The 12,933-nt window shown below is 36.7% G+C and overlaps 1 protein-coding gene across 1 annotated transcript in view; it reads left to right on the top strand.

Moving 5' to 3' along the window:
- The window catches only part of Galnt13 (polypeptide N-acetylgalactosaminyltransferase 13), a 299,245-nt gene that overhangs the window by 118,083 nt on the left and 168,229 nt on the right, over positions 1 to 12,933 (top strand). The window contains 1 exon segment of the mRNA XM_028769296.1: positions 6,651 to 6,831. Within this exon segment, the coding sequence (XP_028625129.1) occupies positions 6,651 to 6,831 (181 nt within the window).

The raw sequence follows: 12,933 nt of genomic DNA, 5'->3' as shown, positions 1-12,933 counted from the left end.
ATCTGTAAGTAGTTGATCATTAGTTCACAAAGGTGGAGCTTTAATCCAAAATACCTGGGAATGTTATAAATGAAGGAAATGACAACCTACCTTTCTCTATATTAGTCTATAAGGGGACAGAAAGCAGGTGACAATTTATGATCCAGGAAGAATGCTCTCATCATTCTAGCAGCATGATGATAGATTTCCCAACTTCTTCAACATTAAAAGTACATTTTTGTTTTTGAAATCAACATCTAGCCAGGATGCAGTATTTTGTAATAGCATCCTGAGCAAGTAAATATTCTCTAAATTATCTGTAACTTCTGAGAATATTTAATGTATTGGATGTGTTTTTATTTTAAAAAAATAAAGATAAAGAGAAATCAGCAATGACAATAAGTTTGATTTTACTTCATTTCTTATTCATTTTGACTACCCATCTGGTAGATTGGCAACATTTACTGACTGTTTATAAATTTCTGGTTCAAAATAAGATCAGACTGGTAAAGGAGGATTGACTCAAAAATTCAACTATGGACATGCATATTTGTTTGTCTTTGAAACAAACAAAAATATGTTCAGTAAATATTTGGCTATATAAACCATGTGCTATTGGAAAAGTCTAGTCTGAGTTATGAGCATTGGGATTTCAGCATTTAGAGCTTATCTACATTAATACAACATGATATCAACTGCAAACCTATGAAGAAAAATGGAGATTCAATTGTTTTTATGTTCTATTTTTTATTATGTATTTTATTTATTTACATTTAAAATGTTATCACCTTTCCTCTATCCCCCTCCACATACCCTCTATCCTATCCTCCCTCCCCCTGCTACTATACAGGTGCTTTCCCACTCAACACCCCCCTCCCACCAGGCATCAAACCTTCATAGGACCAATGGGCTCTCCTCTTATTGATGCCAGATAGGGCCATCCTCTGTTTCATATGCATCTGGAACCATTGATCCCTCCATGTGTACTCTTTGGTTGATGGTTTAGTCCCTGGGATCTCTGTGGTGTCTGGTTAGTTGATATTGTTGTTCTTCGTATAGTGTTGTAAACCCCTTCAGCTCCTTCAGTCCTTTCCTAATTCCTCCATTGAGGTTTCTATGTTCAGTCTAATGGTTGGCTGCAAACATTTGCATCTGTATTTGTCAGGCTCTGGCAAATCCTCTCAGAAGACAGCTATATTGAGCTCCTGTCAGCAAGCACTTCTTGGTATCTGCAATCATTTCTGGGTTTGGTGTCTGTATATGGGATGGATCCTCAAGTGGGGCTGTCTCTAGATGGCCTTCCCTTCAGTCTCTGCTCCACGCTTTGTCCCCTCATTTCCTCCTGTGTGTATTTTGTTTCCCCTTCTAAAAAGACTAAAACATCTACACTTTTGTATTCCTTCTTCTTGAGCTTCATATGCTCTGTGTATTGTCTTATGGTAGTTTAGAAAGAGGAGAAGTCTGAGAAGCAACACATAGAAAGAGAAATTCCAAGAATATGAAATCTGCTAGATAAACACATCTAGATAAATATTTCTGACTTTAACCATACATATTTTAAGGAAGATACAAAAATAAGCATCATTCACATGTAGAAAACTAGATGAAAAGAGATGTTTCAAGTGTCTATAAAACATAGTTGTCTAGTCAGGATTTCTATTCCTGCACAAGACATCATGACCAAGAAGCAAGTTGGTGAGGAAAAAGTTTATTCATTTTACATTTCCACACTGCTGTCCATCACCAAAGGAAGTCAGGACTGGAACTCAAGCAGGTCAGGAAGCAGGAGCTGATCCAGAGGCCATGGAGGGATGTTGCTTACTGGCTTGCTTCCTCTGTCTTGCTCACTTTTTGTTTGTTTGTTTGTTTGTTTGTTTGTTTGTTTAGCTGGTTTTTTAAATTTTCAAATCATAATTTTTACTTATTCACACATGGGCTAAAAACACAAAAAGGCAGGACGTGGGGAAGAGGATGACACTGGAGCATGGGTGTTCAGGGGGAATACAGATATCTTTCAGAACAGGGAATCAATCGGCTGGGTGAAAGTTCAGGGGACAGGTCACTATGACTCTGCCTATGATTCACTTGTCCTTATCTAAATTGGTATTATCTGCTGAGGCTACCTATTTACAAGGTCTGTGACTACTCAGGCTGGTAAATTTCGATAAAAGCTGCTTGTTTACAATAGCTTATAGTCATCTGTTTCAATGTTTTTCCACAGAGACCCAAGACTCGGTGTTAGTATATATGTATGACAGGTCTATGGCTGATTTTAGGCCTTCAGTGTATAAGCAGGGCTGCCCCTGACATCTCCCTTCTCTAAGTATAGAAGGGCTGTGGCAATTCTAATCTTGTGAAGGCGGGGATAGAGGCCTGACCTCCAGTCATTGAAGGGGACCTTGTAATGGCTCCGGTCCCCCTGTCATTGTCCAGTGAGGCATGAGGGCCATACCCATTCCACTGTCTTTTTCCTGGAGAGGGGATACTTTTGACATCAATCTCTATGCAGTCAGGCTTGTCCCTCGGGGAACCAAGAGAGATATTTTTAACTTTTTTTTATATTCCCTTGCAGTGCTTAGCCTTGCAGCCTAAGCAAGAATTCAGATCATCAGTCAGAGGGAGTTCTGGGTGGCCTCTCTCTGTTTGGTCTAGGTGTGGAAGTTCCCTCTTTTAGGTTGGGTGGAGATGGGTTTTGGGGACAACCTGGATAGAATAACAACCTCATCTTGAGTCTCGTGGTCCTCCATAGCTAACTTATGATAATGTATCTGAATAGGTTTTGCTACCAAATTATTTATCTGTTGTTTCACAGAGTTAGTCAGCCTATTTAAGGCCCAGGGACCAGAAGAAATAAGCAAAAATAACCCAAATAATGGTCCAAGATGGGAGGAAGTAGGTTTGACAACCATGGAAATGCTGAAAACCAATTCTTGTACCAGCACTCATCTTTCTCTTTCTCTCTGTCTTTTCTCAAGGCTTTCTCTGACCTTTTTCATGCTCTCTTTAACCACCCCTGTCTTGTCTATGTAAAGGCAACATTCTTCTTTAAGGGTTGTACACAGTCAAGAGCTGTACACAGCCTTTTCTATTGTAAAAGAGTAAATCAAGTCCAATAAACTCCCTTGCATTTTTGTAGGTCTCTTCAGACAGCGAAATGAGGGATTTCTTCAGATTAGTGATGTCAGTCTCTAGCTGTTTGATATTCTTGTCAATGGACAGTTGAAGGTCTGAGTAGTATAAGTTCGGAGGCCAGCATCTGGATTAGAACTTCTAACAGCAGACATCACGGGTGATTCATTTTACCTGAGATACTGCCCGAGTTAAAGCTCCTGGGAGGCCCTCTTTCTCTGGGTTTTGTGAGGTTGGGTACAGAGCAGCCTCCTGGGATCTGCTCTATGCTCGAGCCCAGACCGAAAGTCTCAGCTTGCTTTCTTATAGAACCCAAGACTACCAGCCCAAGAATGGCACCATCCACAATGGGTCCTCCCCATGGATCACTAATTGAGAAAATGCCTTACAGCTGGATATCATGGAGGCTTTTCCTCAACTCAAGCTCTTTTCTCTGTGATAACTCCAGCTTTCTTTCAAGCTGACACACAAAACCAGCCAATACAATAGTTTGTGTTATTTTAAAAGGTGTAAGTGAAACATACCGGATGAGAATTTGTATGTCTGGGAAGGTGTTCAAGACAGACACATGGTACCTGAACACAGGTAATCAAACATGTGGCAGAATGTAGGCTAAAATAAAATGGGTTATCTTTAGTTATATTCTAACCATAGTAGAGCCTAGCTATATGGTCAAGATGAATTTATTTTGATTCTGAGTCCTATTTTGGGGAGAAAGAACTGGACCTTAACTTCGATAGACATAGGTGATGTGCCTAGACTGATTTCTAAGCATTGATTTACAATATGGGGAAAAAAGATCAACTACCTCCATTTAAAGGACAGAAGAATCTAATCATGCCTACAAATTGCAAGATATGTTTCAGGATTCATTTTTAAAGTGTGCCTTGGTTAGGGTTTCTGTTGCTGCAATGAACACCATGACCAAAAGGCAAGTTTGAGAGGAAAGGATTTATTCAACTTACTCTTCCATGTTTCTGTTCATTATTGAAGAAATTCAAAACATAAACTCAATCATAGCAGAGTCCTGGATGCAAGAGTTGATATAGAGCCATGGGGAAGTGCTGCTTACTGCTTTCATAAAAAAACAAGTAACAAACACCCTGCCAGGGATTGTAACACCCACAATGACCTAGTCCCTCCCACGTTGATCACTAGTTGAAAAAATACCTTAAAGCTGAATCCCATGGATGAATTTTCTCAACTGAGATTCCTTTCTCTCTGATGATTCTAGTATGTGTCAAGTTGAAACATGAAACCAGCCAGTACAAAGAGTAAAGAAGTTATGAGACTATGAAGTATTTTAGGAAAAGATGCTTGACCTTCGAGAGGGATAGATAATGCCACCATTCTGATCTCTGCTTAAGTGTTGGATTTCTCATCTTTTCCACTCTTTTAGCCTTGGGAAGTTAGAAGACAAAAAGAACAGAATACAGGTCAAATATGCAAACCATTGTGGTGGGTACAGTTTGTCATCATTCTCAGTCTCCTTGTGGTGAAATATAAATATCCTTAAGCCCAATACAAGATCATTTTCAAACATTTCTTTCATGGTCAGTTGCTAAAAATGTTCTTTAATCAGATATATAAAAGTATAAATATTATACACGTTAATGATTGGCTTGGAAAAAAACTACCAAGGCATGAAAACTATTTTTACAGTGTAAAACCAAAATCTTGAATGTATATATCTACTGTAACTATATAACTACCATAATAATGGCTACTAGTTTATTAGTAATCAACACCTATTTGTAATGTTTGTAAATAGCAGTAGTAATAATTCTCTCTCTCTTCCTCCCTCCCCACTCCCCCCCCCCGTGTGTGTTCATGTGCTTGTACTCTGGCAGTCTTTAATATGTATGGGGATGGGATAATTAGTTCCAAGTCCTGGCACAGTATCTTAGAGTTTCTATTGCTGTGAAGAGATGCCATGACCACAGAAACTATTATAAAGGAAAACATGCAGTTCAAACATTTAGTCCATAATCATCATGGTGGGAAGCATGTAGGCATGTAGGGAGACATAGTCTTAGAAAGGTAGCTGAGAGTTCTACAGTTCTATGCCATAGACAGCAGGAAGAGATAGTGAGACACTGAGCCTGTCTTAATCATCTGAGACCTCAAAGCCTACCAACCTCAGTAACACTCTTTCTTCCTTCCTCCAATAAGGCCGTAAGTACATACCTCCTAATAATACCAAGTCTCTATGAGCACATGAAGGCATTTTTATTTAAACTACCATACACTGTGAGTCAAGAGCTGTGACTATTCAAGTCCATTATATAAAACTCACAATGTTTGAATATGAGCATTTCATTCTGTGAACTTGAAAACATCTGAAGATTGTTCATTTTTAAAATATTGCAATGTTGCTATGCAATAGTTTGTATTCTGTATTTCTGTTCTGTTATATTAATGTGTGTGTGTATGTATATGTGTGTGTGTGTGTGTGTGTGTGTGTGTGTACGTATTTATGGTACACATGCTTATGTAGGTTAGAGAACAACCTTCTAGAATCATGTGTCCCTTTCCACCATTCAGGTTCTGGGAACTTAACTAAGCTTGTCAGGCTGCAAGGAGGGTCCTTATTCCATGAGCCATCTTACTTGCCAAATTGGTTACTTTCAACAACATAAAAGCCTGTGCATATTTAATAAAGATAGCATTCTCCAATATTTTCAATCCAAAATTACTTGAATACACAGATTCAAAACTTATTGACATGGGAGCCAGTGTAAACATTGATTCATACAAAATGCTAATAAAGTTTGGGCTATACAATGAAACTTTTTGAAATAAAACTTTGTGAAAACATTATAAAAGACTTGCCTTCAACTACATACATATGAAAATATCAAGAAATTCAAGGTATGTTTTCCAAGAGTTCCTCCTTTCAAAGAATCTTTCTTTAACAGTATTTTTCTTAAATAAATAAATGGTCACAATGTAATACACTCTGCTCATTGCTAAAACAATGCTTGTGGTTTAATTAATTAAAAGATTACTCAGTCTCTTCAAAGTATGGCTTGGAAAAAATAATTTTGAAGAATATGTACATGGTTAGCAGAAGGAAAAGTATCCTAAAACATTAGTAAGAATAATGACATTGGTGTCGGGAAAATTTGACGGCTGGGGCTGGGTTACGATTTACAATCCCAAATGGAAGAATATTTTGATAGATTTTTCTGCAAGTCAAATTTGCATTTTGACATTGCTGTCTATATCACGTCACAATGAGCCTCACTTATACAGAATTCAGATACTAAATTATCTATTAAATAATACGTAGGTAAATACTTGTCTTTATAACTTGGGTTACCTTAGTAAAATAACAGGAAAAGAAATGCATCTTAGCTACAAATATTTAAAAAGTTGATCTTCCTTAATAAAATGTCATTACCCTAGCACAAAATCTGCATCTATAGAATATGTTTTTGAAATATGTAACATCTGTAGTTTCTGCCTAAGCTTTGGTCATGATAGGAATTCTCATTGCATAATTCCTATTGGTTCTTACATGGGATTATTCTTCTCCCCAGATCTGGCAATGTGGAGGCTCTCTGGAGATTGTGACTTGCTCTCATGTTGGTCATGTTTTTCGAAAGGCAACTCCATACACATTCCCTGGTGGCACTGGCCATGTCATTAACAAGAACAACAGAAGACTGGCAGAAGTGTGGATGGATGAATTCAAAGATTTCTTCTACATCATATCCCCAGGTATGCAGTGCTGAAATTTTCCATCTTCAAAAGGGGGAAGTAAAATTTTAAACATGTTGAATATCTGTTTCATTGTTCTCATTATCCTAAAGCTAAAGTAAAATGTTATTCATTATCAGAATATTATGGAAAATTTTCTGTGAGAACATTTTAGGCTAAAGTAATTTTCACCTAAAATAAGAATCTCAAACAGACATTTTTAAATCTCTCCTAACTTTTTAAATTCATTTCCCAATTAAAGAAAAATGTACCTACAGATATTCAAATTTATTTTAATACATACTAGGAAAAATTTAATTTGTATTTAAACAGGAATGATAAATTCACTTAATAAATTTACATAAAGAAGAAATGAAACTTTTTTACATTCTCTAAAATCTACAAACATTTAAATATTACTTATTTGAAAAATATTTTATGAATAAAGAGTTTTATAATAAGTCAATCTCATGATGGCAAAATTCTATGGGAGTTATTTTTATTATTTCTCTTTGATTTACTTCTTTCTCCAATAGCTATATTACTTATTTCTAGAAAAAGACAGAATATTAATATATTAAAATGAGAAGGAATAATCAGGACTTCAAGGATATCCAGCTTTATAAACAAACAAAGAAACAAACAAACAACTAAATAAATACATAAATGTTGCAAGAGAAATATAGTGATTACCTTCAAGGTGTCAAATTATAGAATGGAATTTCAAAATAACAATGAAAGAATTTGGGATATAGTAATAAAACTATTGAATATTTTTCTTGGATATTTTAGATATGACTTCAAAGTATTCAATGACCTTCTTATGTTACTCATAACAACAACAACAATTATACCTTCATATTCTTTTGCACAAAGTAACCTATTATATAGCTTAAAAGGGCAGTTTGCATTATAAATGGTATGCACTGATTTATGAAGCTGTATATAATGTCAGTAACTGGTTTTATAATAAACAAGTATGAAGAATAGAAAAGTCAGTAAGGATCTCCTTATAATCCAGAATTTTGTTTGAGAAGAAAAATTGAGGCATTGTGTGTGTGTGTGAATGTGAGATTAGAAAGACCTTTTCACACTTTTTTTCACGCCCTGTCTGTGTCAAGTCAAAATGCTAATTCAAGAATATTACTTTGGGACTAGAAGTATTTCCTTTTATAGAAGAAATTCTGTCCAGATGTTCATAGAGTTCAACAGAAAATGTATAATCTGCAGGAAAGAAGTGACCTTTATATAACCTTTACCTATTACTTTGTTGGTATTTCTTGAATGCAAATCATTACTTGTAGAAAATTTTAAAGTACAATATAAATTATGAACTAATGGAGGAAGGAAATATATTATGAGAAATTATGTGGAGTTTGCACTAACAATGTGTGTGACTTGGGATCATTGGAAACATGTGCAATGGAATAATTCTCAATGAACAATATGGGTGTCAAGTAATGCCAGTGCAGTCTAAGAGGCCTTTCTTCTCCAATCTCTGAAGGTTAAATGAAATGAACTGACAAGAAAAAAAGAGCAGATAAAAACATTAATATGCAAAATATGTGAAAGCCCATATGACTGTGAATTTTCAATAAGCCCATATGATTGATATGATTCGAAAACCTCCATACCATTTTCTATAGGTGATGTGGGAGATGTGGGACAGTCAATAAATTTTAGAAAAGTTTGATTGATGGGAAAAACATACAACATAAGTAAATGTCCATTTGGCATCCATGTGCTCTCTCTCTCTCTCTCTCTCTCTCTCTCTCTCTCTCTCTCACACACACACACACACACACACACACTCTCTGTTAGTATTTATGGATGGAACGTGATAACCAATATTCTATGACAAAAGAATAAGCTTGCTACTCTGGGCATCATGAACACTGCTCTTGTGGTATGAGTTTAGTAATGAAAGTTTAGAGAAGGAAGCAGAGATATTCCTTACTTCTATGGCAGGTGGGAAGTTTTGAACTCCTATAGATAGATCAACTGTGAACAAAGCTTATCCCTGTCCTAGCCCAGTGAAAGACACCTGGGAGACAAGTTTGAGATTCATTTTTAAAAGTATTTTAATTTGTTCCATATCGCATTGCTTTGAATAAAATGTGTCTTATTTGTCAGATATTGATCTTAAAACCTCAGTATTAGATATTTTGTACAATTTTTAACTGATTGAAAAATGTAGATGATGGAAAATTGTTTTAAAAACTGCACAGAAATGGTCAGTTTCAGAGTGTATGTGATGTACGTTCTATGTGAACTAAGGACTTGACACTGAAGAGCAGAGTTGACTGTGTAGCCTGGAAAATGCCCATTTTCCATCACATTCATGAGCACCTGGGATGTTCTTGTTCTTCCTTCCCAGGCTTGTTCCTTAGCACATGTGAGAAAGTAGATGGCCAGGAAGAACTATTACCCAAGACTTTTAAAGGGGCCATTGAGCTTATAGAAAGGAGGCAATCTGATTCCAAAGGTAGAAACTGAAGAAACTATATCTTCTCAATAGGAAAAGGAGAGTTTAAGTAGGTCAGAAGCTAGATCTAGATGACTCCAAACAAAAACAAAATGTGGCAGGTTACAGATCACCCTCAGTCACATAGTTAAAATATTCAGGATGCTAGTCATTTTTATGATAAAGATTTTAGCCATTATTGAATTATGCTATAGATTACCATGAATGCTGCAATTTAAGTCAAAATTTCAAAAGTATTTATTATTTTTCTTCAGTGGTGAATGTTTGACTCTGTGTGTCCTTTGGCAATAAGCTGAATTTCCAAAATTGAAATACAGGCTTTTATATGAATGCCTAAAATTATATCATTCACTGTACTAAACACAGAGATATGTGTGCTTCAGTTGATGAAGTCCTATTCCACTGTGAGAAGTATAATTCCCAAGGCATTGGAACTTGTATAAGGGAGGAGAAATCAAGCAAGCAAGCAAGCAAGCAGGGAAGCAAGCAAGCAGGCAAGCAAGCAAGCATGGATGCAGGTAGGCAGGCAGGCAGGAAGCCCTGAGTATATTTGTTTCTCACATCCTTAAAGTGACTGAGGCATGAATGGGTGCTTTGAGTTTCTAGCACTGTGACTTCCTGCTAGGATGATCTATAACCTAGAAGACTGTCACCATTGTACCCTAAGCTATTTTCTGCTCACAGTATTTTGTCAGAGCAGTGAAAATGAAATGAACACACAGACCATGGACAGTCTATGTTTATCACTTATTGTGTCATGTTAGCTTTATTTACTTATCTCTCTGGGTAAAGTCCTTTCAGATTTATGTTTCTAGTATCTAGATATTTCCCTATAGTTTTGTAGAACTTAAAAATATTTGTTGGATAGTTTGAAGAACTAAAAAAATAAGAAATGCATTTTGATGGGAGCCCCTTTGTTTTACTCTCTGTTGAATTAGCTATCTACATGTCCTGCTTACACCAAGGAATCACATCACTACCTTTGTCCATCCTCTTGTATCCACAACCAGGTTAAATATCCAATAATAAAAGGTGAAAGTACTGTTCACATGCCTGGAAAGAATGTTCATCTGGTTTATGGATGGCCTGTCTTCATAATTTTTACATAACAGTAGAACTACACTGGCAAGGGCCAGCCTCAGCTTTGTCAGAGGTCCTAAGGAAGGGTTTTTATTTTGGGGGAGCCACTGAAGAACAACTGGATACAAGCTGATTGCTCTGTCATCAGCTCGATATGGCTCTCTAGACAGCCCTCTGTAGATAACTCTTGGCTCTGTAGTCTATTCAAGATAGCTTTCTGCTGTCTCTTGCTAGAAGAAGTTCTAAAAGCCCCCTAATTAAAAAAAAAAGGATGAGGAGGGTGGGTGATGGGATACATGTGACAGGAAATCAGATGAGGAAACTAGTTGGAAGAAGAAAGGGAAGGGGCAGAGGGAAACAAATCAGAACTCTAATGACACATGTATGGGGATGCTGCAATAAAACCCAGTACTTTGTATGTTAACTTAAAAGACTAATAAAGGACAAAAAGCAAGAAGGAGGAGGGGGGATAGGATAGGGAGGTTCTAGGGGAGGGATGGGGAAAGGGGATGACATCTGAAATACAAATAAACAAAATATCCAATAAAAACAAAAACAAAAATGCTCCCTGGATAGCTTACGCATTTTCTGACCAAAGTCAAAAAAGCTGCTACAAAAAGAAATCTAAGAGGACTGTTAACAGCTCTCTAGGATAGCTTTTTGGTTTTCTGACCAAAGTCAGAAATCTTGCTACAAAAATTATAAAGGACCTGTGTTCCCTCTCCAGGCAGTTCTTTCTGGGTAGCTCTTGCAGACCAAAGCCTAACTTTTATTTGCATATCAATTCAATCCTCAATCCCAGGTTCCCTTTTGATTTCCCCATGAAACAGCATTTTATGACATTAGCCCCTTGATTCTTAGAAAAGACAACAAGTACATTTTTTTTAAATATAGCTGTGAATTTAGAGATATGCTTGCCTTTGTAAGCACAGACAATAAGCTAGCAGGATCCACTCTGAGATCACCATTCCTGCCATGCTTGGGCCTAAACTAGTTCTATTCCAGGATGACTTTGAATTGAAAAAAATCTGCCTGTCTTTGTAAGTACAAACAATAAACTTAGCTGGGTGGGATCTTGCCCTCCAATCATTAATCTTCAAATCTCTTTATCTCCTTCCTTAGTGTCTTTCTGATAAGCTGGCTCATAGTGCAGCTGCCTGTGTTCTTTTAGGTCTGTGAAGTCCCTCACATAATTCATATTGCAACCTTATATTTTACATAGCAGTTTCCTGAAGTCATGTTTCAAAGTTTTTTCCCACAACCTTATGAGCTGTCCTGAAGGTCACAGTGTTCACCATTTGTTTTTGCTGAGAACATTAGACACACCCTTGCTTTCGGGACTCATGCTGTTTCTAATTATCAAGGAGTCATTAACCTTGGCAGGGAAAATATCTCCAGAGAGAGGACCATAAAGTAAATTATCAAGCCTTATGCCTGGCAACCATCAACACTCTTGGAGGCCCATACCCTGCTGGCTCTACTCCAGGGGCAAGAACAGTGTTATACACCTCTTCTGCCATGCAGGACTCAGCACTTCACTTAATGCAACCCTCCTCACTATAATTTATTCAAAAAATTTAAAGATACAAAGCAGCCTAATACAAGTCTCTTAAATATACAAAAGAAATCTACTTTACACTTGTTGATTTCTATGTTTTCTGAGTCCTAATTTGCTTAATGTTTGAAGAGCTCTGATTCTGTGAAAAGCTAGACATGTAAGCTCTTTTATCTGTTTATTCTGCTATTTATTTTATGTCCTGTTTCTATTGGCCTTCACTCCTTTGACATTTGACTACTTTGAAAGCATGAGAACTAATTCTATCTGTACCTGGAGTTTAATGAGGAGCAATACCACTTTGGAGCAGTGTTAAGAATAGTTTCTAGCAAGTGTTTAGGGTGCTTTCTGTCTGTCTCCTTAAAGAAGCCAATATTCCATCTAGCATTATGGATTTTAAAGCCCATAGGCCCTTAAGGCCTGAGGCAGTTTTTACTAGTAATTGGACTGTTTCAGCTAGAGCCAAACTGATGGCCCTAGCAAATCCTTTTAAATGAAGGGATGTAAGTAGAAATCACTCTTCACAGAACACACCGTGTAAACGTAGGTGTTCTTTTTCTTCCTGTTGGTCATAAGCATAAATTTTAGGAACTTGAAAATCAAGTATAATAATAAAACCACATCTTTGAAACAGAAGCTTTTCTATTAATATTGATTTTCTTTCTTTGGGGAGGTGGCTTTCTAGTTGTATATCAACAGTCATGATGACTAGGCCCAGCTATCTGGATATTACCCTTGGGTTCTTCTTTTCTCAGTTGACAGTTTGTGGTCTTGCTTTGAACAAAAATAAAGAGGAAATTAAATAGGAATGGTCTAGGAACATGCCTCTAATATTTTAATGGAAACAACATATTTTCTTCAGCAATATTAGACTAATATGGTTTCCATTACAGGCAAGAAAATTCATATTTGGAAAAAATCTTGGAGCTCTCTTTGAAAGTTAGCACATGAAAGAGAGAGAGAGAGAGAGAGAGAGAGAGAGAGAGAGAGAGAGAGAGAGAGA

Source organism: Grammomys surdaster, unplaced genomic scaffold (genome assembly GCF_004785775.1).
Source record: "Grammomys surdaster isolate TR1022 unplaced genomic scaffold, NIH_TR_1.0 191, whole genome shotgun sequence".
NCBI lineage: Eukaryota > Metazoa > Chordata > Mammalia > Rodentia > Muridae > Grammomys > Grammomys surdaster.
Note: the sequence above shows the minus strand (reverse complement) of the source record. Positions and strands in the feature narration are given on the sequence as shown.